The sequence below is a fragment of the Neopsephotus bourkii genome, unplaced genomic scaffold, assembly GCF_033783945.1.
Source record: "Neopsephotus bourkii isolate Nb327-2 ecotype Australia unplaced genomic scaffold, CSIRO-AGI_Nbou_v1 NB_335, whole genome shotgun sequence".
In the NCBI taxonomy this organism is placed as follows: domain Eukaryota; kingdom Metazoa; phylum Chordata; class Aves; order Psittaciformes; family Psittacidae; genus Neopsephotus; species Neopsephotus bourkii.
Genome location: NW_026900841.1, coordinates 2,163,755 through 2,188,868, shown reverse-complemented (window position 1 = coordinate 2,188,868; position 25,114 = coordinate 2,163,755). Strand labels below are relative to the sequence as shown.

Genomic DNA, 25,114 nt, shown 5'->3' with positions numbered 1-25,114 from the left:
AGCAAAGGGCGCAGGCCCTGACCCCCCCGAGCCCCGCTCAGCACCGAGGGCGGGTGCGGAGCCCCGGGCCCGCCGCTGCGCCTCAGCGGGAAGCGGGGGACGAGACCCCCGCCGCCCCGCAGGCCCCTCAGCGGGGCCAGGCCCCTGCTCCGGGCGGGCAGCGGAAACGACCGCGCCGGCAGAGCCGAGCCGAGCCGAGCCGGGCCGCACCCTGCCCGCACACCGTCCCCGCCCGCAGTGCCCGGTCCGGGCTCGCTCACCCTCCGAGAGCTCCAGCTCCAGCTCCGCCAGGCTCTCCCGCACCTCGGGCGGCAGCGGCACCGCCTCCAGGGAGCAGCCGCCGCGCTCCGCCGCCATGGCGCGGCCGAGCAGCGAGCGGGGCCCGCCACAGCCACCGCCCAGCGCTGCCGCAGGTGGGGCCGGGGGCGGGCAGAGGAAGGCGGTGCCGCCGAGGGGAGGGGAGCGGAGCGGAGCGGAGCGCCCGGCCCCGCCCCGCCACCCGGGCCTGGTGCAGCCTGGGCCGCCTCAGCGGGGGTGGGGGGCTGCTGCCGGTGTGAGGACGGGGAGCGTCGAACATGCGGGAGGTCCCAACGCTTAGGAAGGGGTTCCCTGTCCTGCTGCTGCCTTGCCCGTTGGAGCTATGGCCCCGTCTGAGACACCGAAGCTACACTTTAGGGTAAAAAAACGCAAAACTAACCTTTTCTAAAGACAACCACCGTTGAAGGGCACTGCGGAGGGGAGCAGGAAACGGTTGTTCCGGAGCCTGGGTTGAGGCTTTTCCCAGTTCAACCGCAGGTTGCAGGGTGAACACGCGGCAGGACACCAAGGTGTGATCTTCCTGCGGCATTCCTGCAGCCCCCCAGAGACTCAGGCAAAGGCAAATCCATGGATTTTGGGCTCAGCCCTGACTACAAGGACAGCTCCACCAGTAGCAGTTAAGGCCCCTGTGATAGTTTCACCCTGCAGCTAGAGCGTGGGGAAGAAGCTTTCTACGACCAGCTGTTGGGGGAAACCGCTCTCTTTGGGGGTGAGCAGGTTTGTGTTGGGGGCAGGAGCAATGTGTGCCGTCCCTGGCCTCTGCACCTTCCCCTCTATAGTGCAGTGCTGCAGAGAAATGTGGCTACGGTCCCTGGCTCTGAGCTGGCAGAACAACAAAGGCACCTCTCCGCTGAGGGTCATTGCATGGATGCTGGACTTCATTGTGGATGCTGGAGACGGACTGTAGTGATAGGATGAGGGGTGATTGGTTCAAACTGAAACAGGGGAAGTTCAGGTTGGAGATAAGGCAGAAGCTCTTCCCTGTGAGGGTGCTGAGGCACTGGCACAGGGTGCCCAGAGGAGCTGTGGCTGCCCCATCCCTGGCAGTGTTCAAGGCCAGGTTGGACACAGGGGCTTGGAGCAACCTGCTCTAGTGGAAGGGGTCCCTGCCCGTGGCAGGGGTTGGAGCTGGAGGAGCTTGAAGGTCCCTTCCAACACAAACCAGGCTGGGGTTCTATATAGAAAGACCAAGGGGAGGGAGGACTTATTTACTATAAAACCAGAAGAGCAAATCCCAAACTCACGGAAGCTTATGTGTAGTATGTTAGCTGTTCTGTTAGTCCAAATGATCCTTCTGAAATACTAAAACCCAAACAATGTTAGGAACAGCAAGAAAAGTAAATAAGCAAGGTAACAAATAACCACACAAAGTAGGCATTCACTAATAAAATGCCATTTTAATAACTTTTTTTTTTACAAGGAGTCCACCTATACACTATAGAAAAATAAACACCGAAGAGACTCTTTGCAACTTACAGTACAGCAAGGCAGGCACACTTCAGCTGTTAATGTAGTCATTTCACATGAGAATGTAAAACTGTTCTTAGTGAAAAGCAATTTCCTCTTAATGTACTAAAATATAATAAAAAGTCATATAAAAAAAACTGATGCAAAAGCACTGCCCTTTATTCAGTTGCACAAGAGGTGGCAAGTGCCTCCATTATGTATGGACCAACTCAGAAGGAAGCAGTAACTGAGGGAAGGCGTTGCAGTAGGGATCTCAGGAGCATCCTCATCACTTCGTGTTCCTCTGGCGAGGAGGGCCTGGAACTTGTCCTAAATGTAAATAAATGAGTATTAGAAACCCATTTGTGTTACAAAGCAACAGGGTGCACTTTGCAGCGTGTAATATCCTCCATGTGCTTCATATGAGCTACCCTAAAAGCAATTCCCGTTTTCATGAGCCACCTAGGAACAATACAAACCAAGATTTGGAAGCTTCCCCATCTGCCATAGCAAACTTTCACCATCAAACCAACGCTCCATCGCCCACTTCACACACCACAAACAGGGTTGTGCAGTTCAACTGTACTGCTCTGGTGATGATTTAACACACACTGTTGCTGGAGAAAGTCTTGTTATTGAGTAGGTGTTTTAAAGTTCATTAGTTCTGCTCACAGCATCGTCGTAAAGCCTGCAGCATCACTCTAGTTCCTGACATCATTCTGTAATTACTGACATCATTTTGGGCACATGGAAATTCCTGACGTGACAGGCACTTTCCACACAGAATTGCTATTAATTGTGTGACAGTTATGGAATACTTATTCCGTGCTTACCATAAAGCAAAATACTTTATTTCTACACATGCTGTTAGGTTTCAATTCTAACATTTGGTTCTCTACCTGCCATAAAAAATTGCAGTATCTGGGGGAGGGAGAAGAGACAAACAAAAAACCCCAAACCCACAAAGTCATAGAATTAAGGTTCCTAGGCAAAATCCTGCTGAGAACAATGTCACGAGTTCCCTTATGGAAGTGTCACTGTAGCTGCTGGCTTTAGTGATGTAAGCAAGACCGGGATATTTATTAGTTCAACTCAACCACAAACACAGGTAGTGTTTCAGCCCTTCCCCAGAGCTGTTGTTCAGCTATACCAGGCTCCCAGGTTGAATGCTGACAGAGCCAAGCTCCTCTCTTCCTAGAGAAACACATTTTAACATTTAATCTCTTAACACTAAAGGATGTGTTAGGAACGCAATGCATGATCATTCAAAATTTGCCTTGGAAGGTAATTTAATCAGCATTGTTTCTCCAAAAGCAATTAAGTTTGATTGCTTGCCTAGAGATCAAGGACCATAGTGACCCAAAAGTAGCCTCATGAAGTAAAAGCTGACCGTGGGGACGAGCAGCCAGAAGTAACATGGAGAAGGAACCAGCAAAGGGATAAAGGCTGGATCAAAACACTAATGGCATTACCTGACCTGGTGGCGCACATTAGCTCAGACCAGGGAACAACATAAACCTGGATGGGTGAAGCAAGCTTTGGGATAGATGCACCAAAGTCCCTGGAGGAGCAGCTGTCAGCAGGCTCCTCAGGAGCCTCCACACCTTACTTCTGTGATAGGTTTCTAAGTAGCAAAGTTAAGTGCCACTACAATCCTGTGTGTGCTCTTCAGTCAATTTTAGGATTAGATGCGTGTTTTTACTAGCCTCCAATTTTTGTTTAATCTGCTATGGAATACAAGGAAGTGATAAATGAAGAAAGTATTATAGTGTGTGCTGCAGAGAAGGCCCTGTTCAGCTATTGCAGTGGTTCTCTTTGACTTTAAAGTTGTGTAGAGAGCTACTTGCTTTAAACTGCAACACTTGCATATTTAGACTTGATAACAGGAGGGAAATGGAAATCACATGAAATTATTCAGCCTCATCTCTGGAGAATTTCCCTAAGAATTCCTTTTGAGACATGCCATGGTTTTAGATACAAGTCACAAAATGTTTTCATTTCAGAGATTAATCCCTCTCCCGCTCAGTAATTATTCCTTAAAATGAAGCTTTTCACATGCTAGAAGTGTTATAGGCAATATAGGAAGAGCATTGCAAAAAGCAGGGGAAGAGGTTGTTCTCACCTGGGTGCATACCCCCTAGTCTTTGCTGGATGACCTCCAGGCGATGGATGTATTCCGTTAGGGATCGTTCAGGATCCTCAGTAGGCACAAGGGACTTTTCTGAACCTGAACTTGTGGACGGATGCAGTCTTAAAAGGAAAACAAATTATTTTCTTCGCATGTTATACCCTCAAATATAAGAGTTACATTCATAAAGGCAGTCACCCAGTGCAAAGCAAACTGGAACAACAGTAAAAGCCACCACCACTAAAGAGTTACATGTAAAACTGGGCAGCTTTGTATACAGGGGAGTCAAAAGAAAGGATGTTTTGGTAAGAGCTGGTGTATCTACGAATATCTCTCTAGGTTTATGCAACACAAAGTACCTCAGGTAAGAAAACTGCACAGTATCACAGTATGTTAGAGATTGTAAGGGACCTCAAAAGATCATCTAGTCCAGAGGCAAGCCCAAATGAAAAGCCAAGTGAGAAGACCCACTTCTTCAGACAGAGGACTGAAGAGGAGCGTGCTGCACCCAGCCATGTATGCTCCTGTTCAGCAGGTAAAACACTATCTTGAAGGACAAGGTGGAAAAGGGGGACCCTTCAGATGCTAACACTGTGTCTCCTTTCTGGACATTAACAACAAACTGCAAATATTATCAAAACTACATACTGGAGGGGACACTGTGAAAACACACTATTTGGAGTTAGGATTTATTCCTTCACCCTGCACCTCTGCATTAGTGGAATTTGGCTCCTATCCATCCCTTCCTTCCATACAGCTTTTGCCAGGAATAAAAGGGAGCAATAGGTAACGTTTAACCCATCTCAAATCCACGTTAGCCTTGAGTTGCCACTAACCCAGTCACACTGGGTAATCAGTCAGGGCCTGCTGTTACTAATATCCTTGTTCCATACAATACACGTGACTTTTCATGATAGGTCAGCTGCCAGCTTCTGTTTGTGGCTGTCAGACCCAGACACATGCCATGATAAGGAAGAGGATGGGGTAGATGAAGTCCTCTGGGAAATGCTGGCAGGTCTCATGACTGTCCAGAATATTTTGCTAAACTCTACAAAGCAGAACAGTATCTGTCCTTCATGACAAACACTATCCAGCCCCCAAATCAGTCAGCAGTGTTAAAAACCAGAAATAATTCGGAGCATCTTCTGTCTTTGGTACCTCTGGATCACCACAGTTACTTCCCTTCTATTCTTTCTGTCTTTATGAAGGAAATTCTTGCCTACTGGTTGAAGTTTCTAATTTATCAAGGAGGTGAAGAGGCAAACAACACATCCCAAGCTGACAGGACTGAGAACACCTACCTGCCTTCCACATCAACTCCTGCAAATCCTGACTTCAAGGAGGAAGACAGGTATGAGGTGGAGTGGTCTGGGAGATACTACACCCACTAATGGGCTATGCAGTGGCCAAGGTTACCCTGGGTTCCAGGAGAGCCTGGGACTGGGAAGGTCAGTGATGAGTGAAGGACACCTTGCAGCTCAGGCATTCTCTTAGCAGCACTGTGCAGAATGTCACCTGTGAAGCCAGCCCAGTGACAAGCAGCTGGGGTTGGATTTCTGTGCAGAACTGGCCACAACTCGTGAAAACCTGCACCTGTAAATACACCACAAGAGCTCCAGCTCTCATTCTGTGCATCCCAGGGGCTGACAGCAGCTAACACTAATGCAGTGCTGTCATAAGGTAGGGGAGCCACTTCCACAGGGTGCTCAAAAAATGGACAGCACAGGCAATAAGAATTACCCCTCACAGAATGCTGACAAACACAGAATCCCAGACTGGTCTGGGTTGGAAGGGATCTTAAACTCATCCAGTTCCAATGCCCTGCCACAGGCAGGGACACCTTCCACTAGAGCAGGGTGCTCCAAGCCCCATCCAACCTGGCCATTGTAAATCCTGTAGCCTGTTCACATTAACCTGGGGAACACCACTAGGAATGCTCTCAGTCCAGGAGTGTCAGTGTGCTTAAAGCACATGAGAAGTTTTCTGCTGTAAACATCTTGAAAGAAATAAACTGTTTCCCAGATATGAGAAAACAAATCCCTCTTCTAGTTCCAGTGCCTCCTCCAGACAGTGGTTATGTTTTGGAAAGCCTGTCCATTGGTGTGGTGCAGCAGAGGCAGTGACCAGGAACTGACCTGTGGGGTAGGCGGTGGGATGCTCTGGGGCAGGGGGTCCCCAACCTTGTGGAGCTGGTTCTGGGGCACAGCCCGGTGTCCCGGGTCGGGGGGGAGCTCACGGCTGGGGGCTGCAGCTCATCCAGGACCTCAGTTCTAGTGCCAGGGGCTGTGTTAAATAGGAAACAGTTCAAAACACACATGCTGGGAATCCTCATAAACATTAGGCTATCATAACCATAACCACTAAACCCCATGGGAATTACAGCACAACTAAACCGTATTTAAGCTGCATTTAAAACCAAACACACTTTCTACAGCTAACTGCTTTTTTGGTTTGGTTTTTGTTTGTTTTAACCAGATTTCGCAGAAGTTTTGCATTTCACTCTCAAACAACTGCTTCCTGCAGATGGAGAACTCACCCTTTGTTCTTACTCCAGACTTGGTTTCTCACCAGCTGTTGCTACATCCACACAGAAGATGTCCCAATGGCTGAGATCAGCAAAATACTGTATTTTTGTTAAACTTAGTTCTTCTTGTTTGCCCTAAGTACATGTTACAGTTGATTACACTGCCCAACTCTAGAAACAGCACAGAAACGAGATAGGGTTTATTGGGTTTGGTGAAGGTTTGGGAAGTGCGGGGGGTATTTTGTTTTCATTAAAACAGAAAAACCCCTTCAGAGAAGTCTGTTAACTCACAAAAAAAATCTTGAAACCAAACCCAAATATTATTTTTATGAAGCTGCCAGGATGCTGTTTTGCAGTGAGGCAGAAGTTCAGCAGAGGTTTCAGGACTGAAGTTTCATAACGAACCACACCACAGTGGTTCAAAGAATCCCGGAGTGGTTTGTGTTGGAAGGGACCTTAAAGCTCATCCTGTTCCAGCCCCCTGCCACGGGCAGGGGCACCTTCCACTAGAGCAGGGTGCTCCAAGCCCCTGTGTCCAACCTGGCCTTGAACACTGCCAGGGATGGGGCAGCCACAGCTTCTCTGAGCACCCTGTGCCAGCGCCTCAGCACCCTCACAGGGAAGAGCTTCTGCCTAAGAGCTCAGCTCAGTCTCTCGTGTTCTGGCAGGTTAAAGCCATTCCCCTTGTCCTGTCCTGTGTTAACAGGTGAACAGATTTTGCCACTTCTATGGGTGTATTTTGGGGTTTGTTTTCAAACGGACTGCATCACTAAAGAGAAATCATGATTAAAACAAAGTACCAAAAGGCTTACCTGTGTAACCTCCTGTACTGTGAGCAATGGTTTCATCCTGTGTGCTCTTCCTGCCAACTTTGTTCCACTTCTTCACCAAAAACTTTAACCTTGGTAACAAAAGAAATTTGGGCAACCATTAAAAATAAGTCAAAATACACTGAATTTTGATGTTAAACTTTGCTGGCATCAAAATAAGAATCCCTGCAGGAATAGAGGAAACATTCTTCAGCTTTGGTCATTAGAGTGAAGGGTCATCCCATTTTACTTTGCAATGCTCCTCTACCTTTTGGGAAGGCTTGCTTGCTGTGGCACTGCTCCTGCACTGTCCCTCATTTCCAGAGTTCTGTGGCAGCTCTTCCTGACTAGGAGAAGTAATTTGAAGGTCACTGTTTCTACATCCTTTGATATCACAATCACTATAGCATCCATGTAAAAGACAAGAGCCAAAAGACATTCTGTGACATCTCCTGAAAGTCTTAAACTTGGTAGTAATCATTTTTACTGGACAAGGAAATTGCAAAGAAGTAACCCACTTACATTTCATAGAATCCCAGACTGGTTTGGCGTGGAAGGGACCTTAAGGTTTACCCAGCTCCAACCCCTGCCACAGGCAGGGACACCTTCCACTAGAGCAGGGTGCTCCAAGCCCCTGTGTCCAGACTGGCCTTGAACACTGCCAGGGATGGGGCAGCCACAGCTTCTCTGGGCACCCTGTGCCAGCGCCTCAGCACCCTCACACGGAAGAGCTTCTCCCTAAGAGCTCATCTCAGTCTCCCCTGTTCTGGCAGGTTAAAGCCATTCCCCTTGTCCTGTCCCTACAGGCCCTTGTCCAAAGCCCCTCTCCAGGTTTCCTGCAGCCCCTTTAGGCACTGGAGCTGCTCTGAGGTCTCCCCTTAAGGAGCCTTCTCTTGTCCAGGCTGACCCAGCCCAGCTCTCTCAGCCTGGCTCCAGAGCAGAGCTGCTCCAGCCCTCGCAGCATCCCCGTGGCCTCCTCTGGACTCACTCCAACAGCTCCATGTCCCTCTTGTGCTGTTGCCCCAGGGCTGGATCAGGACTGCAGGGGGGGTCTCCCCAGACCACAGAATCCCCTCCCTGAGCTGCTGCTCATGCCCTGGGGGTGCAGCCCAGAACATGGGGGGCTTCTGGGCACACACTGAAGCCGGGTCATGGGAAGCTTCTCATTGACCAACAACCCCAAGTCTATCTCCTCCAGGATGCTCCATCCAGTCTCTCCCAGGTTGTGTTTCGCTTAGGATTGCCCCAACTCCAGGGCAGGACCTTACATTTGGCCTTGTTGAACTTCATGAGGTTCACGTAGTCCCACCTCTCAAGCCTGTCCAGTTCCCTCTGGATGGCATAAAATGATGGCATTTAAAACTATTCTTTTCGTTAAATGGTCTCAAAACCCATTACAAGATGGCATATTGTCCCAAGTACAATTAACAAAACCCATCTGATAGTAAGTGATAGAATATGATAGACTCAAGCCCAGTGAAACACATGCTTCCAGATTCAAGAGGGGAAAACCATCTTTGATGAGATGATCACATTCTGAAACAAGACAAACTAGTCAGTAAGTCCAACTAGGTAAGGATCAGACCTGAAAGGAAAACAGTTTGTAGTGGCTGTGCACTGATTCTCAACTAGATTGCTGCTAGATATACCTTAGGATAGAAACAGATTTGTATCAGTCTATAGTTTAGTACACATCCAAGTTAGCACTGACTTTCCAACTGCAGTTTAGCCAAAGCTATAGCTAACAAGTCATAAATCATGGAATGTTTGATTGGAAGGAACCTTAAAGATACCTTGTTTCAGCTCCCTGCCACAGGCAGGGACCCAGGTCACAAGAATGGGAATCTTGCATGATACCCCTCCACCAGTTTGAATGAGTTTTGGAGGTAGCTTTTGCTTAATATTAATCTAGGATAAGCCACAGGAACGCTACTTTTTTAAAATTCCCAGGAAAATATCACATAAGAGAGACCATGTTTTAGCTTTACCTTGATATGGCAATGATTGCCCTGGCTGCACATCTGAACTTGGTAAAAGGACGGGAACGTGATCCAGAAAGCTGCAGGTCTGCAGGCGAGGGGTAGATTCCCATGCGTGCTATTAGGGAGAGGGTGGCTTGTTCACAGTCCTGAAAACCACCGAGAAGCAGCAAGAGATATTTCTTCTGATAAACCAAAGCCTTTCTAAAGCTCTCTGCTCTGAGGTACTTCCTATATAATCTCTGCAACTGGAGAAAAAGCAAAAACAGGAAACAAAAATAAATCCAATCTGTTAAAATTTGGCTACAGAAAGCTCAGAAAAGTTAGCTTTTTCCAGCAGTATCTCCCACACTGTGGGTATCTAAAACCTATGTGGCTTTACCAAAATATAGAAAGATAACTTATAATTATGAAGCATGGAAGCAGTGCAAGTTTCTCTCTGCTCTCATGAGACCTCACTTGGAGTATTGTGTGCAGTTCTGGTATTCTCAACATAAAAAGGACATGGAACTGTTGGAACAAGTCCAGAGGAGGCCACGAGGATGATCAGGTACTGGAGCACCTCCTGTATGAAGACAGGCTGAGAAAGTTGGGGCTGTTCAGCCTGGAGAAGAGAAGGCTGCATGGAGACCTCAGAGCAGCCTTCCAGTATCTGAAGGGGGGCTATAGGGATGCTGGGGAGGGACTCTTCATTAGGGACTGTAGTGATAGGACAAGGGGTAATGGGTTAAAACTTAAACAGGGGAAGTTTAGATTGGATATAAGGATAAATTCTTTCCTGTTAGGGTGGTGAGGCACTGGAATAGGTTGCCCAAAGAGGTTGTGAATGCTCCATCCGTGGCAGTGTTCAAGGCCAGGTTGGATGAGGCCTTGGTTGATATGGTTTAGAGCGAGGTGTCCCTGCCCATGGCAGGGGGGTTGGAACTTGATCTTAAGGTCCTTTCCAACCCTAACTATTCTATGATTCTATGATTCTGAATGTAAGTCTGAGCAAGTATTTGTGTCACAGCCACCATGACAGCCAGTTTTGGTGCAATGCCATGGTATGACACTCCTGCAGTGGACACCACACATAGAGGCTTGTACAAAGTCTAATGAGTTTGTGTATAATCTGTGGTCTTGGCTAGGCTCGAAAGTTTTGGCCTGGTTACTGCTTGATGTGCAAAACACCAACCACAACCAAGCTGTCTTCACATGGAACGCTGATATCATGGGCACAAGGGCAGCAGGAAGGATTCTGTATGTAGCTAAAAAGCCCCCACGTTTGGAGTGCCTTAGCTCTCCTGAAGGTTTCAAAGCAACACGGTCATATCTGAAACTCTAAACCAATTTAACTCTAACAAAAAAATTAACATCTGCTTTAAATATTAACCAGAAAACACACTGGGATAAGCGCCTGTCAGGCTTGATGATGATCAAATGTGTCAGAGGAATAAAAAGTATTTAAGACTGGTGAGGGCACATTAAAAATAATGGATGTTAGATATTTTCATGCTTGGACAAGAAGTCTGAATCTCCCCCTCCTTTAAGAATAACAATTGGGTCCATAGACCTTGGTTACTTTGGGTGCATGTTCCTGTCTAACACCAAGGAAGTTACACATGAACTTCTCTGATGAGGTATGTAGGGGAAGGTGTTCCTAATTTAATAAGCAGTGTGTAAAACTGTTCATCTATAAAGACAGCTTTTCAGATAGCAACTACAGCAATAAGTGAAACCTAAATGCCATAATCTGACAGATGTATCTCCAGAAATCCGAGCTGCCCACTTCCTGGCTCCTCTGCAACAGGAAGTTTTATTATCATCATTATTAAAAGAGATAAAATAGAATTACTAAATTACCTGCCCTAGATGTGACATTAATGCCTTAGGCAATGCCTAAAGAACAGCATTACCAAGGACTAAACTCCCCAGAGGTTTTTATGATCCTGAGCTGGTAAGTTCTCACACAGCAAAGCTGTACAATAGGCAAGATGGTGAGAGCAAACCATGTGTCAAAGGTTGAAATGACATGCCAAAGCCTGTGGCACTGCTCGCTCCCTGAGCTCCAGACAGCCCCTTTGCTGGCCATCATGAGAATTTTACCTTAGGACTGGAAGTTTCTACCAGTGGTTTGTTTGCAATTCCAGCACTGGCTTTAGCCAGTTCTGATTCAGCCTGTTTCAGAGCTTTCTGCAAAATGTTCCTTTCCTGCTGCCAGGATTCTCTTTCCAGTGCTTGAACAGAGCTGGTATCACACGTAGATCTGATCTAAAAAAAGAAACCCAAAGGAAGTGAGCTGTGATGGGGTTTGCATATTACTCCCACAGCAAGCCTCTCAAAGACAGTAATAACCTAACTTGATGGACAAAAACTGCGAAGATAACTAGGCTGAAAACCAGCAGTGGCATCCAGGTGTTAAATGGTAGGATGGGCAGCTGAAGCACACAGGAAAGCTTTTTTAAGAAGGATCAAAGCAATTGTTTATCAAGCTACCTCTTCACTGCTGATCTCTCTGAGGGGCTGTACAGGAATCCTATTCCCTTTAGTAGCAGTCTTCTCAACACTTGGAAACTAAGAGCTTGTTCAGCCCAAAGAAGAGAAGACTCCTTAAGGGGAGACGTTAAAGCAGCTCCAGTGCCTAAAGGGGCTGAAGGAAACCTGGAGAGGGGCTTGGGACAGGACAAGGGGAATGGCTTTAACCTGCCAGAACAGAGGAGACTGAGATGAGCTCTTAGGCAGAAGCTCTTCCCTGTGAGGGTGCTGAGGCGCTGGCACAGGGTGCCCAGAGTAGCTGTGGCTGCCCCATCCCTGGCAGTGTTCAAGGCCAGGTTGGACACAGGAGCTCGGAGCACCCTGCTCTAGGGGAAGGTGTCCCTGCCTGTGGCAGGGGGTGGAACTGGATGGGCTTTAAGGGCCCTTCCAACCCATTCCATGATTGTATGAAATGCTCTCCACTTCTCAGCATATTTAAAATGAGTTGAATGATGCTTCAAGAATCTAACACTACCCTCAGCACCACTTTGAAATTAGGCATTGATTTCTGTCCAAGTTAAACTCTTGTCCTGTACTTATCTAATTCACAGATGTTCTATACAATTTCAGGTTTTTCCGCTGAACCTTTTTTATCTTGAAAGATGCATTTCCCTTTGTATGTCCTTCACTGGCATAGCGGCTGTGCCACAGCGCACATTGAGATGAGACTGAAGAGCACTTTGAAAATGAGGGCAGAGATAAGGACTTCAGGTACAAAATACACTTCAGATAGGTAAGTATTTTTAATAATACTTCAAACATGGGGGAAAAAAAAAACGTGTATCATACTTAAAGGGAGGAAAGCTGCTATATATTGGCCTCCTTAGCAAGCATCCCAGTGAGGATCATGGTCCCACCATCCTAGGGACCTACAAACCTACAAAAGCTCAGTTTGAAGGTGGTAACAGATACTTGTAATATCTGAAGGAATTCCATGTGAGTCATCTATGCAGTTGATTCTACTGAACCAGTAGGCTTTTGTCTGATCAGTTGACTCCATATTCACTTTGGCACAGGTTTTCCCTTTTGGCATTTGATGACACGTTCCCTGCCTAATAGTCCCACATTATCACAACTCAAGGAGTCAATAGCAGTATATTCCTTTGGTCTCCAGAGCATGTAGTTCAGTATCTTAATGGAAAGAGAAATTCAGGGAGGAAAGTGAAGCAAAAGGTGATTCTGGAAAAGAAATCAAAGAAGAGGGCAGAGGGAAGGGAACATTTGTGCCCACAGAAGCAACAATACCAAGATGGGTTTTGCTGCCTAAGCTATACACCTTTAGAGTGCTCCACTAAACTTCTTTTGTTAAACAAAACAAAAGAAATTGGAAAACTTGAGTCCCTTGATTTTAGTGTGGCCATAGTCCCTAGAGGAGCCAATTGCAAAGAGTGGTCCAACAAGAGAAGGGGCTGCTATTCTGCATGGCATTCCTGGGCTTAATGTGATGAGAGCCTGGAAAACCTAAATCTTGTGAAACCATTTGGAACAGAGCTGGTAATGCAGAAGACCTAACGGTATCAGAGGAAAAACCAAACAACCCAAACTATTTTTCTTTACCAGTAGAGTAATAACTTAGAGGGAGCTGCGCCAGAAAAACAGCTCAGCTCTGGAGGGAGTTGGGCTAAGTCCAATTTAAATAGAGCCATAAGGTTGTCTTGTTCCCCCCCCCCAGGATCTCTGAGCATTTTGTCCACAGCAGAGAGCTCTAAAGCTTTGTGAGAGGAAGGCTTAACCAAAATAACTCCATGGACACTCCCCAGGGAAGAAGTCACATCCCTCTCCTCAAGGCTGGAGATGATCCATTTGGCAACCACTTAAATGGCTGCACAGGTGACATGAGGGAAGTATTTATTGTGTTTTGTAAGCAGTTAAGACACAGACAGAGCTTGCACCCTGCCAAAGCAGCTTGTTATACATCTCGTGTTACAGAGTATGTGACAATCACACGAGTTACAAAAGCCTCTTCCTGTAGCAGAGACAGACAGAACTATTTCCCAAAGGTGTGATTTCTAGGGATCTGCTATCCAGCAGGTGAAGGAATAGAGAGAGGCAGAATCAAACAGGAGCCAGGACTGTTAGGTATCCCTATCCCCAAATTTTGGCTGAAATGTGGTTGAAGATCTCTATTATGAGGGAAAGTCATAAATGATAGGGCAAAGTCATCTGGTGAACAAGATGGAATCTAAAATACTGAAGTTTTCATAATGTATTTCATATCAGTAGACCGGGCCTCAGTCTTTGACAACCCCTAGACTTGCATAAAGCATTTGCAATACTGCAGATATCAGTCAGAAGAGGCCTCCTGAGATGACAAACCACTCCTGGGCTTCCTGAAAAGGAGTTGACAGTTCACTGAAAACCAACTGTCTCTGGATGCATCCAGAAGCCACACATTCCAGGGATTGATACCCTTGGATATATTATTGTGTATCTAGGAAGATAAAACACCGTTAGAAGCAGGCTTTGCAGTATAACAAAAAGCAAGAGGCTGAGAATAAAATATGTTCATATAGTGACAATGTGAGGACATCTTTTTTTTCCACCCCCAAGGCAAAAAATGATTTTTCTCAGGATGTTTTACTGAAAAAGAAAGGGAAGGAAGTCAATAAATCAACTGATATGTATGCTGCAATCCAAAGAATACAGAACTTACTGATGATCAACATAGAGATGCTGTTTTCCTTACCTGAGATGCAGAAGGAGACAATAAATCTGATTTTAGTTCCTTTAATGTCTGCAGTAAAGAGGCTACAGCTTCATCACTTGATACAGGCCAATCATTGATTGTTCTGTCAAACAGAAATACTTTTTCAGTATCAGGGTGATCTGTAGTAATGTGAAAGTACGTTTGATACCTCCTCCCTACTGGATACCCTTGAAGTTTTGAGGCTGTATTTATGTACTCCTCATCACACAAACTACTATGAATGCACACAGAAATGAGTAAGTTTTGCTAATTTTCAAAAGTAGCATTTCTAATTACTGCTGCACAGGATTTATTCAGAAGACTGTACTTTACACCAGTCTGAAATTCTACCACGCAAATTCAGGCTGCAGCAAAACACCACCAGTATCTTACTCTGCTGCCAAAGAAATAAGAAATTAAATGCTACTTGTCCATTCATTCCTGACACTTTGTTTTTCCCTGCCATGCTCAATGGAGTTTCCCATTCTATCCACGCAGATGTGTTGATGAGCCTGCTGTCTTGATTGCTCTCTAATCACACTGCTGCAGCTGCCAAACTACCAACCAACTCTTTCCAGTAGGGAGCTGGGTGTTAAGCAGGGTTTCTTCAGACACAGGCACACAAGAGTCTAAGTGGAATGGCTGCAGTGGATGGCAATAACCAGTCTGCTACCACCACAAAAGCATGGTCTCACACAAGGCTGAGTCCTGGAAGCAGAAACACTGCTCGCTCCCTTCAGCACAGGGCTCTCATCCATGACCCACACAAGTTCATAAGCAAAGTGGAAAGCAAATGACTATTTTATGAACTACTCACTTATCCACGGTTTTATCTATGAACTCATTCAGGTGCACAGCTACAGAAAGCAACTGCTGCCTTATCTTCTCTAGCTGTTGCTGCTGCTGTTGCAAATGTGGTTTCTCAGTTTCTTTTGTCATGGCCTGTTTCACGTTTCGATCTTTCTTTGAGGTACACAACAGTTCTTGCTGATGGCTGGGTGACAGGAGACTGCGTTCTTCTAATACTGCCACTGTTCCCTGCAGTTCCTTAATTCTTTGTTCGTCCCTCTGGTGTTGCTGTTCCAAGTTCTGTTAGAACAGAATAAGGAGTAGGCAACTGCACCATACACATACACACACATATACAAATATATATATGGATATGAGTGGGTTTTGGTTTTGTTTTGATATACACACACAGACGGCAAGTAAAAGCATCCCACCTAACTATCCGTATCCAGCATATCCCTCCCAGTGTTCCTTAACTCACAGACCACTCTTAGGGGAAGGCCACCAGGAAGCCATTCAATGACTCTGAATAGGCATTTTCTCCATCCATTTTCAGAGATGGTGACTGAGAAGCCTCCAGAGAGCCTGCAAAGCTTCCCTCCTTCCCTAACGAAAGCCAAGGAGCTGAGAAACAAGGGCAAAATCCAGACTGCTGCAAACCATAATTAGGAGCCTAGCTCAAAATAAGGGTACTGACATGAAACCTAATTCAGTGCCATTCTGTGTTTAAGCCATACCCTTCTTCATCTGTTAACAACTGTCAATTCCAAGCATAGGCTAAGATGTAAAAATCAACTTCTGTCAACAGCAAACCCAGACACAACTCCCTGAAAACAGCTGTATTTGAGCTCTTTTCCTGCATTTCTCATCTAATGTGTTTTTCAGAAAGCTTTGTTTCAAGGGAAGGAAATATTTCCATTAAAAAACACCACCCACAGCGTTAAATGCCAGTTTGTGGCTATTTCAGTGTAAGGCAAACCTTGCAGAGCTTTCTCACCAGTCTCTCTTGATCTCTCTGCCAGTTCTTCTGCTTCTCTACCTCTGTGTGTTGCTGCTGTCTCCTCTCTCTGTCTCTCGCCTCTTTCTTGTTTTTATCTTGCTCTTTCATGGCCTTGTAGAGCAACTGCAGTTGTTCCCAGTCAGCTTTCAGCTTTGCCTCCCTCTCCTTCTGGGCCTCTAAGGACCGGATTACCTCTTGCTTTTGAGCCTGGAGAGATTCCAGCATAGCTCGTAACTTGTCGTTGACTTCTCTCTCCTTCTGGGTTTCTTCACAGCACATCTGTACCTCAGCCTCCAGCTGCCTTTTGGAACGAATGGCCTTCTGGTGCATCTTCTCAATAATAGCAGCTAGCTCCATGCTTCGGGACCTTTCTTCTTCCAGCTGGGCTTGGAGTTCTCGAACAAAGGCTTGCTCCAGCAGTGACTCCCTGTACTGACAAGAAGCACCTTCTTTCACTCTCGCGCTCAACTGCTCTGTCAAAACACGTTCGTGATTCAAGGAATTCAGGAGCTCCAAAGAGCGATTTTTCTCAGCATCCAGATTTTTCTGGAGCTCCGACAGCTTGGCCTGTTCCTGGGCCAGCAAAGCTTCGCAGCGGGAGTGCTCGATCTGAAGTTCCTTGCGGAGATTATCACTGACTGTTTGCTCATGCTCCAAGGAAACAGCCAGCTGGCTCTTCTGCATCAACTGCAGCTCCAAGGCAGCCTGCAGCTCCTGTTCAAAGGGGGAAGCACAGACAGTGTGGGGCTGGCTGGCATTCGGCAATTTCCAGCCTCCTGTTTTATCCAGGAAGACTGAACTAAAGTAGTTCAGGTATAAAACCCCAATTAATTTAAAATAGCAAGTTTAAGTTTCTAATTACAAGTGCCAGAAGCATGGGGAGCCTTAAAGCAGCTCCAGTGCCTAAAGAAACCAACATGCAAGCTGGAGAGGGACTTTGGGCAAGGGCCTGTAGGGACAAGCCGAGGGGAATGGCTTTAACCTGCCAGAACAGGGGAGACTGAGATGAGCTCTTAGGCAGAAGCTCTTCCCTGTGAGGGTGCTGAGGCGCTGGCACAGGGTACCCAGAGAAGCTGTGGCTGCCCCATCCCTGGCAGTGTTCAAGGCCAGGTTGGACACAGGGGCTTGGAGCACCCTGCTCCAGTGGAAGGTGTCCCTGCCCATGGCAGGGGATGGAGCTGGATGAGCTTTAAGGCCACTTCCAGCCTAAACTAGGCTGGGATTCAATGACACCAAGTAACAAAACCAAATATGTAATGTTAAAATATCATCTTCAATTAGCAAGTCCTTCAATTAGTGAGGAATCACTCAATCCCCTTAAGTTACATCTGAAGCAGAAATAACCCACGTTAATTTAAAGAGACTGAAAAATCTAAGCAGTAAGAGTAGTGGTAAAACCTCTGGATTTTACAGCCCATCTGCTTAAAGCACACAGTACAGACAGATAAAAATAATCCATCCCTAGACCCATTTTGGGAACCAGCCTTTCTTCAGAAGAAAAGCAGCAATGAAGGGGCAGTCCCAGGGTGTTTGCAGACAGTCAGAGCTGACCTGTCCTCTCATATGGTAGAAAGCCAGGTCAGATGCTAAGTGGCATCAGCTTTTTATAGGCGTGCTAGAAGGGATGATTTGGAAATGCAAGACTGCAGAGATGTGAACTGAGAATCTGTTGCACAGCTATACCTAGGGCAATGCACTTTCTCTTTGCCTTGACTAAAATGGGCCCTGCCTCCCCTGCATAAGCTTCACTTTTAAAAGCTGGAGGATGTTAGTGCCATGTGCTACCATGTAAGTAGTAACAACAATCCCAACAAAACCTACCCACAAACCTAAACACCTATAGGAAAGATGATGTGAGAGGCCAAACTACAAGGAATGGAGTCAGAATTGTGTTTCCTCACCTAAGGCATTGAACTAGGATTGTTTTGGAGTCGGGGTTTGGTGTTTAAGAAAAAAAAAGGCTTATGTTAAATCTTCTTCCTTTTCCAGTACTGTAAGCCTTCTACAAGCACCAAGTCACTGTTATCACAGTATCAGAGAGAAAGCTCTTTATCTCTTTTCTGTTCAGTTTAGGAGAAAGGGAACAAAAATACTCTGGTTAACCTCCAAAAATACACGTTATATTGGAAAGGTTCCAGTTACTCTCTGCCAAGCACATGTACCACTGGATGGTTTCCTTTATAATCTCAGTTGATCATACACATCCCATCCTCATAGCACATTTGCTCTGCAACCAAGGGTGCAGTTACACAGTTGGAGAATCTGGCTCTCCCTACACAGCAAGGGGCAGTACTGGTGAAACGTGAAAGTGTTAAGGCTCTGGAAATACTAAGATACAAAGAGAGGAAAGAAAAGGCACAACACTTGTTATTTCTGTATGTGCAGTTAGGAAGGGCAACTGAAAGCCTTAATTCTGTGAAAAGAAAATAAGCCTATGCATATTCACTAGAATGTTTTTGGTTTATAATACTTACTAAACAAAAACTATCTGATGTGAAAAGACTGCAAAATAACCTGTTAGTTATGTTAGAGAGTTAACTTCATGCACCAAGGGAGGTGACCTGAGGCACTGAGATGTAGGACATTACCTCCAAGGCCTTTGTCTTTTCATATTCTGTTTTCTTACGCTGAAGCTGCTGTTCCTCAAATAGATCTTGTAGCTCAGTTTGCTTCAGATGCTCAGCCTTCAAGTCTTCAAGTGCTGTTGTCAAAGCCTTTTCTTTTTTATCCAGCTCAGACCTGCAAAGTTCAAAACGTCACTTCTGTCTGTGTTCAGAACAGGACATCCTCTTCCAAAAACGCCAGCAAGGTATTCTGGGTTACTTTTTGTGAGCTGGTCTACTGATTTGTTCTCTAAAGCCTCTGCTCTTTCTAGAGAGAGCAGGTTTTCAAGTCAGCTATTTAGCAGCTGAAAACATTTACCTTCCTGCAAGCAAAGCTGGGATTTCACTATTTAGTAACAATAAAGAGACGTTACCTACAATGGCAGAGCAAAACTTGCCTTGTGAAGGAAAAATACCAGGAGTGTGTGAGGTGGGGAAGCATACGCAAGATGACAGACAAACAGAAGTACCAACAAAAAGACTCAGCCAAAAGCTGCAGGAGTGGGGTACATCAGGGATGCAGGGGTCTAGGCCGTTACTGAAGAAGAAAAATTAACACAGCCATGACAAGTGAGAGGTTCGTTTTCCTCCTCCTGTTTCAAAGTGCTACACCAGTCATGGATCCTCACTGGATATATATAGTATATAAAGTCCTTTCAGACCTGCTGATGAGTAGAATAAGTGAATAAATTTACTTCTCACCGTAACTGGTTCAATTCCCTCTGAAGCTCTTCTAGGGATTTCTGCAGCCTTTCATTCTCTTGTTTACTTTCAGAAAGCTCTGATTTCAGGGCTGCTTTTTCTTGATTCAACAGATCACACATTTCAGAGGCTCTCTTCTGCTTCTCAGACAGGGTGCTGTGCAAGTCACTTACAATAGATTTTTCCTCCTGAAGCTTATATTCTAATAATTCAACTAGGATAAGGAAATGTTATTTGTATTACAGAGAAATTGACAGTATGTTATCACTTACCCCGAGCTACTGGGATATATTGTAAGTAACTTGTTGCTAATGGACTCTAACCCTTATTAAGCAAACACATCAATTTACTGGCAAACATATATATATATTCATATAAAATAGAATTATTTTACTGTCCTTGTTTGTGTTTCTACATGTATAAGCTATTTAAGAGTCACCCTCCAGTTCTGTTGCTTTGGGTTATTTTAAAGCTTCTCTGCTTTTCACAGAGGTTTCTTAACTACTAACATTAGAAAGAATTCCTTCATCTGCTAAAATCATAGCAACCTGAGTGCATTAGTAAAACTGAAGAATTGTACAGCATAAGAAGGACATGGAGCTGTTGGAGCAAGTCCAGAGAATACCACAAGGATGAGCAGGGGCTGGAGGAGCTCCCATGCAAAGACAGGCTGAGAAAGCTGGGGCTGTTCAGCCTGGAGAAGAGAAGGCGCGTGGAGACCTCAGGGCAGCTTCCAGTGTCTGAAGGGGGGTACAAGGTTGCTGGGGAGGGACTCTTCATCAGGAACTGTAGTGATAGGGCAAGGGGTGATGGGTTCAGACTGAAACAGGGGAAGTTCATGTTGGATATAAGGAAGTTCTCCCCTGTGAGGGTGCTGAGGCGCTGGCACAGGGTGCCCAGAGAAGCTGTGGCTGCCCCATCCCTGGCAGTGTTCAAGGCCAGGTTGGACACAGAGGCTTGGAACAACCTGTTCTAGTGGAAGGAGTCCCTGCCCATGGCAGGGGATTGGAGCTAGATGAGCTTTAAGATCCTTTCCAACCCAAACCATTCTATGATATGCTTCTTTGCAAAACAATCTTTTTTTGCCTTTCATCTTCCAGGCAAAAAAAGGAAAGAGCTGGCATGGAAGACCAGGTAACAAGGACTTGGGGGATGATTACCTTTCCTACGAAGGTGATGTTCTCGTTTGCTCCCAATTTCTTCTGCATTGGTAAGGGTTTCCTGTAACTGCTGTAGCTTCTCTTGGTTCTGAAGATGCGTCATACGTAGCTGTGCTCGGAGGTCCTGTATTTCGGAGAGCAAGCTATTCCGGTCTGAGGAGAAAAGATGCTCTACGACCATCTGCCTCTGTTCCTCCTGAAAACAAACCAAATCCTATTAAATCCCCAAGGCTATTACCGTATTTCCTAAAAATATGAACCTTACAGACACCCTTGCAGTATAAGGCACTTCAAATGACTAAGTTCATATTAGTGCAAAATGTTAACAGTGAGTAACAAAGAAAAAAAACCACTTCACTAGCTTCCAAATAGAATGATAGTTATTAATAATGGTTGATACATAATTATTACTACAGACCACTTGTTCATGACCTAAAACCTAAATATTAATTACTGCAGAAAAAATTTCCTGATTCAGAGTTAGCTTAGTATCTACTCTGTGCAAGAGAGAGGTCTGTAAAGCTCCAGATAGAATTCTAGATAGAATTTAGAAGCATAACACTTGAAGAGGTTTTCTTACCTGCTGTTTCATGATGTACTCCAGTTTTTCTACTAATGAACCATTCCCATCAGCCCCAGGATTGGAGAAGTGAGACTTCAAGTCAATTTGCAACACATTTCTCTCCTTCTCAAACACACTCTGTACTGCTTGCAGAAGTTCTCCTCTCCAGTCAGCAGCAATACCTGAAAATTCCTGTTAAATATATATATATTTTAAATGGCATCTTTCTCAATGTATAACCTACTGTCTTTCATCTCATTCCTGTGTAAGAGTATATCGACTTGTTAATTTAAGCAGACCAAAGGTGCTTAAAAAGACTGTTCCAACCTCAGAAAGAGTCCCTTGCTCCTCATACAACACACACACACACTAACTACATAACAATGTGTATTTCTATAGGTGTAAAAGACTGGTTACTTTCACAGAATCACAGAATGGTTGAGGTTGGAAGGGACCACTGGAGGTCATCTAGTCCTCTCTGCTCATGCAGCATCCCCCAGAGCACATCACTCAGGCTTGTGTCCTGATTGCTCCTGAGTAGCTCCCAGTATGGAGACTCCACAATCTCTCTGGGGAACCCGCTCCGATGCTCAGTCACCCTCAGAGTAAAGAAGTTCTTCCTCATGTTTTGGTTGAACAGCCTATGTTTTAGTTTTATGCCTCTTGTCCTCTTGTCCTAACCCTAACCCTGACACCACCAAGAAGAGTACAGCCCCATGCTCTGGACACCCTCCCTTCGCATACTTACCATAGGATTGTTTGTGTTGGAAGGGACCATAAAGCTCATCCAGTTCCAACGCCTGCCACAGGCAGGGGCACCTTCCACTAGAGCAGGGTGCTCCAAGCCCCTGTGTCCAGACTGGCCTTGAACACTGCCAGGGATGGGGCAGCCACAGCTTCTCTGGGCACCCTGTGCCAGCGCCTCAGCACCCTCACAGGGAAGAGCTTCTGCCTAAGAGCTCATCTCAGTCTCCCCTGTTCTGGCAGGTTAAAGCCATTCCCCTTGTCCTGTCCCTGCAGGCCCTTGTCCAAAGCCCCTCTCCAGGTTTCCTGCAGCCCCTTGAGGCACTGGAGCTGCTCTGAGGTCTCCCCTTAAGGAGTCTTCTCATCTCCAGGCTGACCCAGCCCAGCCCTCTCAGCCTGGCTCCAGAGCAGAGCTGCTCCAGCCCTCGCAGCATCTCCATGTCTTCCTCTGGAGTCGCTCCAACAACTCCACTTATACATCTATCATGCACCCCCTGAGCCTGCTCTTCTCTGTGCTGAACAAGCCCAGCTCCTCCAGCCTTTCCTCATATCATTGCTTTAAAGGATACCTTTAGTGTCATACCTTGTCTCCTTTATCTGCCACCTTGCCAAGGTAATCTTTCAGCGACTGTATAGCATCCAGCAGGGCTAAGCCCTCCTTCTGACATCCCTCCATCACTGCTCGGGTCTGATGGACATTTTTCAGCTCCCTGAAATCAAAGGGACATTCTGACAAAGCCAGGATTTTGCGGCTCTCTTCATACACCATCTTCAGCACGGTCTGAAAGGGAAAAAGGCATGATGTTAGGAGAAAGGCATCAGCATCCTGGTAGTATAAGAGCAAGATGGGAGAACACTAGACAAGGAAAATAAGGTTGCTGTCTGATATCTGTGATACAGATATAAGCACGCAGGTCTGCTCTGCTACTTGGTATGCTGAATAAATCAATATCCATACTCAAACACACATGCAGTGAGCCAAGTTACCAGCGAATTTTTATCTCCCCACAACTAACAACAATATTCAAGAGTTAAACTAACAGTATATTCACAACGTTAAAGTACAAGTGGGAGCCTCAGCCAGAGTATCTTATTGCTGTGCACATCCACACGCTTATGTGTAATTAAGGCAAAGGACTGTGCTTTACCTCTGTTGTTTCTGAACTGTTTAGCTAACTTTCCTAGGAATAAATCAAATTCTATCAAGTCTGAAGGTTACTATACCCCAGCAATGCCAGAAAAATGAATTATGTATTCAGACAACTTTGGCTTAATTTAGCAGCTTACGTACAAATAACATCTCCCAAAATAATCAGTCTTAATAAGTTACACAGTGGAAATTGTTTCCTCTGCCACTGTCACGAAAAATAATCTCCTAAATAAATTCCCTGTTCACAAACTATTACATCATGCACAGATGTTTCCTGGTCTCTTTTCAAGGAAGGTCACCGGAGATTTAAGTCCTTTTCTACACACAGCTCATCAGAAATATCCCAGCTTGATGTGGAGCTGTTCCTCGTTGCCACTCACTTTAACAGCAGCAACAGTACAGAGTACTTCTCTTAAACTCTTGATATTCTTTCTTTGTACATTTTGAATAGCTTAACTTTTGAACCAACTTGAGTTGCTTTCCTGTCATTTGAATCAAACCAGTGATCATGTCAAGAACCAAAGCTAAATGATGAAAACCTTAGTAAACATAAACAACAGAAGCACGGTAAATTGTTCCAACTAAACATTCGCTAGTGGGATTTGCATTCAGATCTTACAGCCAGTAAAGATTAGATTGACAATTCACAGAAGAAACCGCTTCCTAAGATAGAATAAAATTCAACTCTTCTACAAAATCTATTAAACTATGCTCTTGAGAATTATTACCTTTTACATACAGGGTCTAGATACAGAATGATTTGGGTTGGAAGTGACCTTTAAAGATCACCTAGTCCGACCCCTACCACATGGGGGTATCTTTCATTAGACCAGGCTGCTTAAAGCCCCACCCAGAGCTTCACTGGGCAACCTCTTCCAGTCTTATTTGAGGCATTTCATAGGTGTTTCCCTGTTGTTCCTAATACATCAGCTGCTCCTGGCTTTTCTTTGTTGCTCAAAACCCTACCCCTTTCTTTTGCTAAGTCTAATTTAAAGCTCTCCTTAGAGGTTTGGCCAGCTTATTGGTGAAGACACTCTTGTCTTACTTGGTTAGGTGAATCCCATCTGCTCCCAGCAGACCTCTCCATGATCACAGAAATCAAAACCTGAAGTATAGGTTACACTAGCTACACAGCTAGGTATTTTCCTGTTTATGTCCTCCATCCTGGACACCACCTTCCTCTGACTGGGAGGATAGAGGAGAATACCTTCTGTGCTCTCAATCTTTTTAACATTCATCTGAGGGACATAGAGTCTCTTTTGATGGCTCCAAATTGCCTTGTTACAGTATTGTTATTGTATATAGTTATGGTGTTACTGCTCCTACATGGAACAGATGTAGGTTATCTGCAGGGTTCACTAGGCTTGGCAGTCTCTCAGTGATGCCACAAATTCAGGCTCCCATAAGCAGCAAACATCTCTAGAGGAATTGTCTGGATGGCAAATGCTGATGCTTCAGTGCCCCTCAGTAAGGAATCTTTGGTTACTAATACTTTACAAGCTTATCTGGTAGCACTGCTTCTAATGTGAGTAGGTGTTGCATCACCTTTGCATGGTTGGCTTCCTTCATCACATCGTTACTCAATGTGCTTTTCATTCTCCAGTGCCAGAGCATCATGCCTGTTTTGAAGTGACACTTCAGGGGATGGGGGAAGGTTCTTCCTTCTGCCTCAAGCCAAGATAAAGGTCCAGTCTCCTTCACCTTGAGTTACTTGTGCGAGCCAGTATAAGTCTGAATTCAGACTTCCCTTCCCCTTTTACAGCCTTACTTCATTGCACAGATCTTCCTTCATTTTGCTGAATAAACTGAAGGAATCTGCTAAACATTTGAGGAGGCAGCATTCACTTGCTAGGAAGTGTATTTCTTCTGGTTTGTTTTTAAGAGCTCCCTTTAGCCTGCTGTACTCACCCACTTACTTCTCACCAGCCTCACAGATGACATGACTTGGAGCACTGAATTTCTCCCCTTCACAAGCTGGGATTCCTCTAATAGGTGAGAGC

General features: G+C 45.5%; 2 protein-coding genes across 10 annotated transcripts in view; both read right to left on the bottom strand.

Annotated features, from left to right (window-relative positions):
- Positions 1 to 418, bottom strand: part of DIP2A (disco interacting protein 2 homolog A) — a 96,768-nt gene extending 96,350 nt beyond the window's left edge. For all 5 annotated transcript variants that reach the window (XR_009724671.1, XM_061348128.1, XM_061348129.1 and 2 more), the window contains exon 1: positions 261 to 418. Coding sequence is in view for 4 of the 5 variants with exons in the window: in XM_061348128.1 (XP_061204112.1) it covers positions 261 to 357 (97 nt within the window). In the remaining variant the exon portion in view is untranslated. The remainder of the gene's footprint in view (positions 1 to 260) is intronic.
- Positions 419 to 1,689: 1,271 nt separating this feature from the next.
- Positions 1,690 to 25,114, bottom strand: part of PCNT (pericentrin) — an 88,251-nt gene continuing 64,826 nt past the window's right edge. For all 5 annotated transcript variants that reach the window (XM_061348122.1, XM_061348124.1, XM_061348127.1 and 2 more), the window contains 14 exons: positions 22,548 to 22,745; positions 21,239 to 21,412; positions 20,659 to 20,854; positions 19,499 to 19,712; positions 18,782 to 18,932; positions 16,191 to 16,907; positions 15,222 to 15,493; positions 14,405 to 14,507; positions 11,290 to 11,454; positions 9,214 to 9,452; positions 7,229 to 7,317; positions 6,028 to 6,175; positions 3,887 to 4,014; positions 1,690 to 2,094 (listed from right to left, as the gene is read on the bottom strand). In XM_061348122.1, coding sequence (XP_061204106.1) covers positions 2,054 to 2,094; positions 3,887 to 4,014; positions 6,028 to 6,175; positions 7,229 to 7,317; positions 9,214 to 9,452; positions 11,290 to 11,454; positions 14,405 to 14,507; positions 15,222 to 15,493; positions 16,191 to 16,907; positions 18,782 to 18,932; positions 19,499 to 19,712; positions 20,659 to 20,854; positions 21,239 to 21,412; positions 22,548 to 22,745 — 2,835 coding nt within the window. In that variant the 3' untranslated portion in view covers positions 1,690 to 2,053. The remainder of the gene's footprint in view (positions 2,095 to 3,886; positions 4,015 to 6,027; positions 6,176 to 7,228; positions 7,318 to 9,213; positions 9,453 to 11,289; positions 11,455 to 14,404; positions 14,508 to 15,221; positions 15,494 to 16,190; positions 16,908 to 18,781; positions 18,933 to 19,498; positions 19,713 to 20,658; positions 20,855 to 21,238; positions 21,413 to 22,547; positions 22,746 to 25,114) is intronic.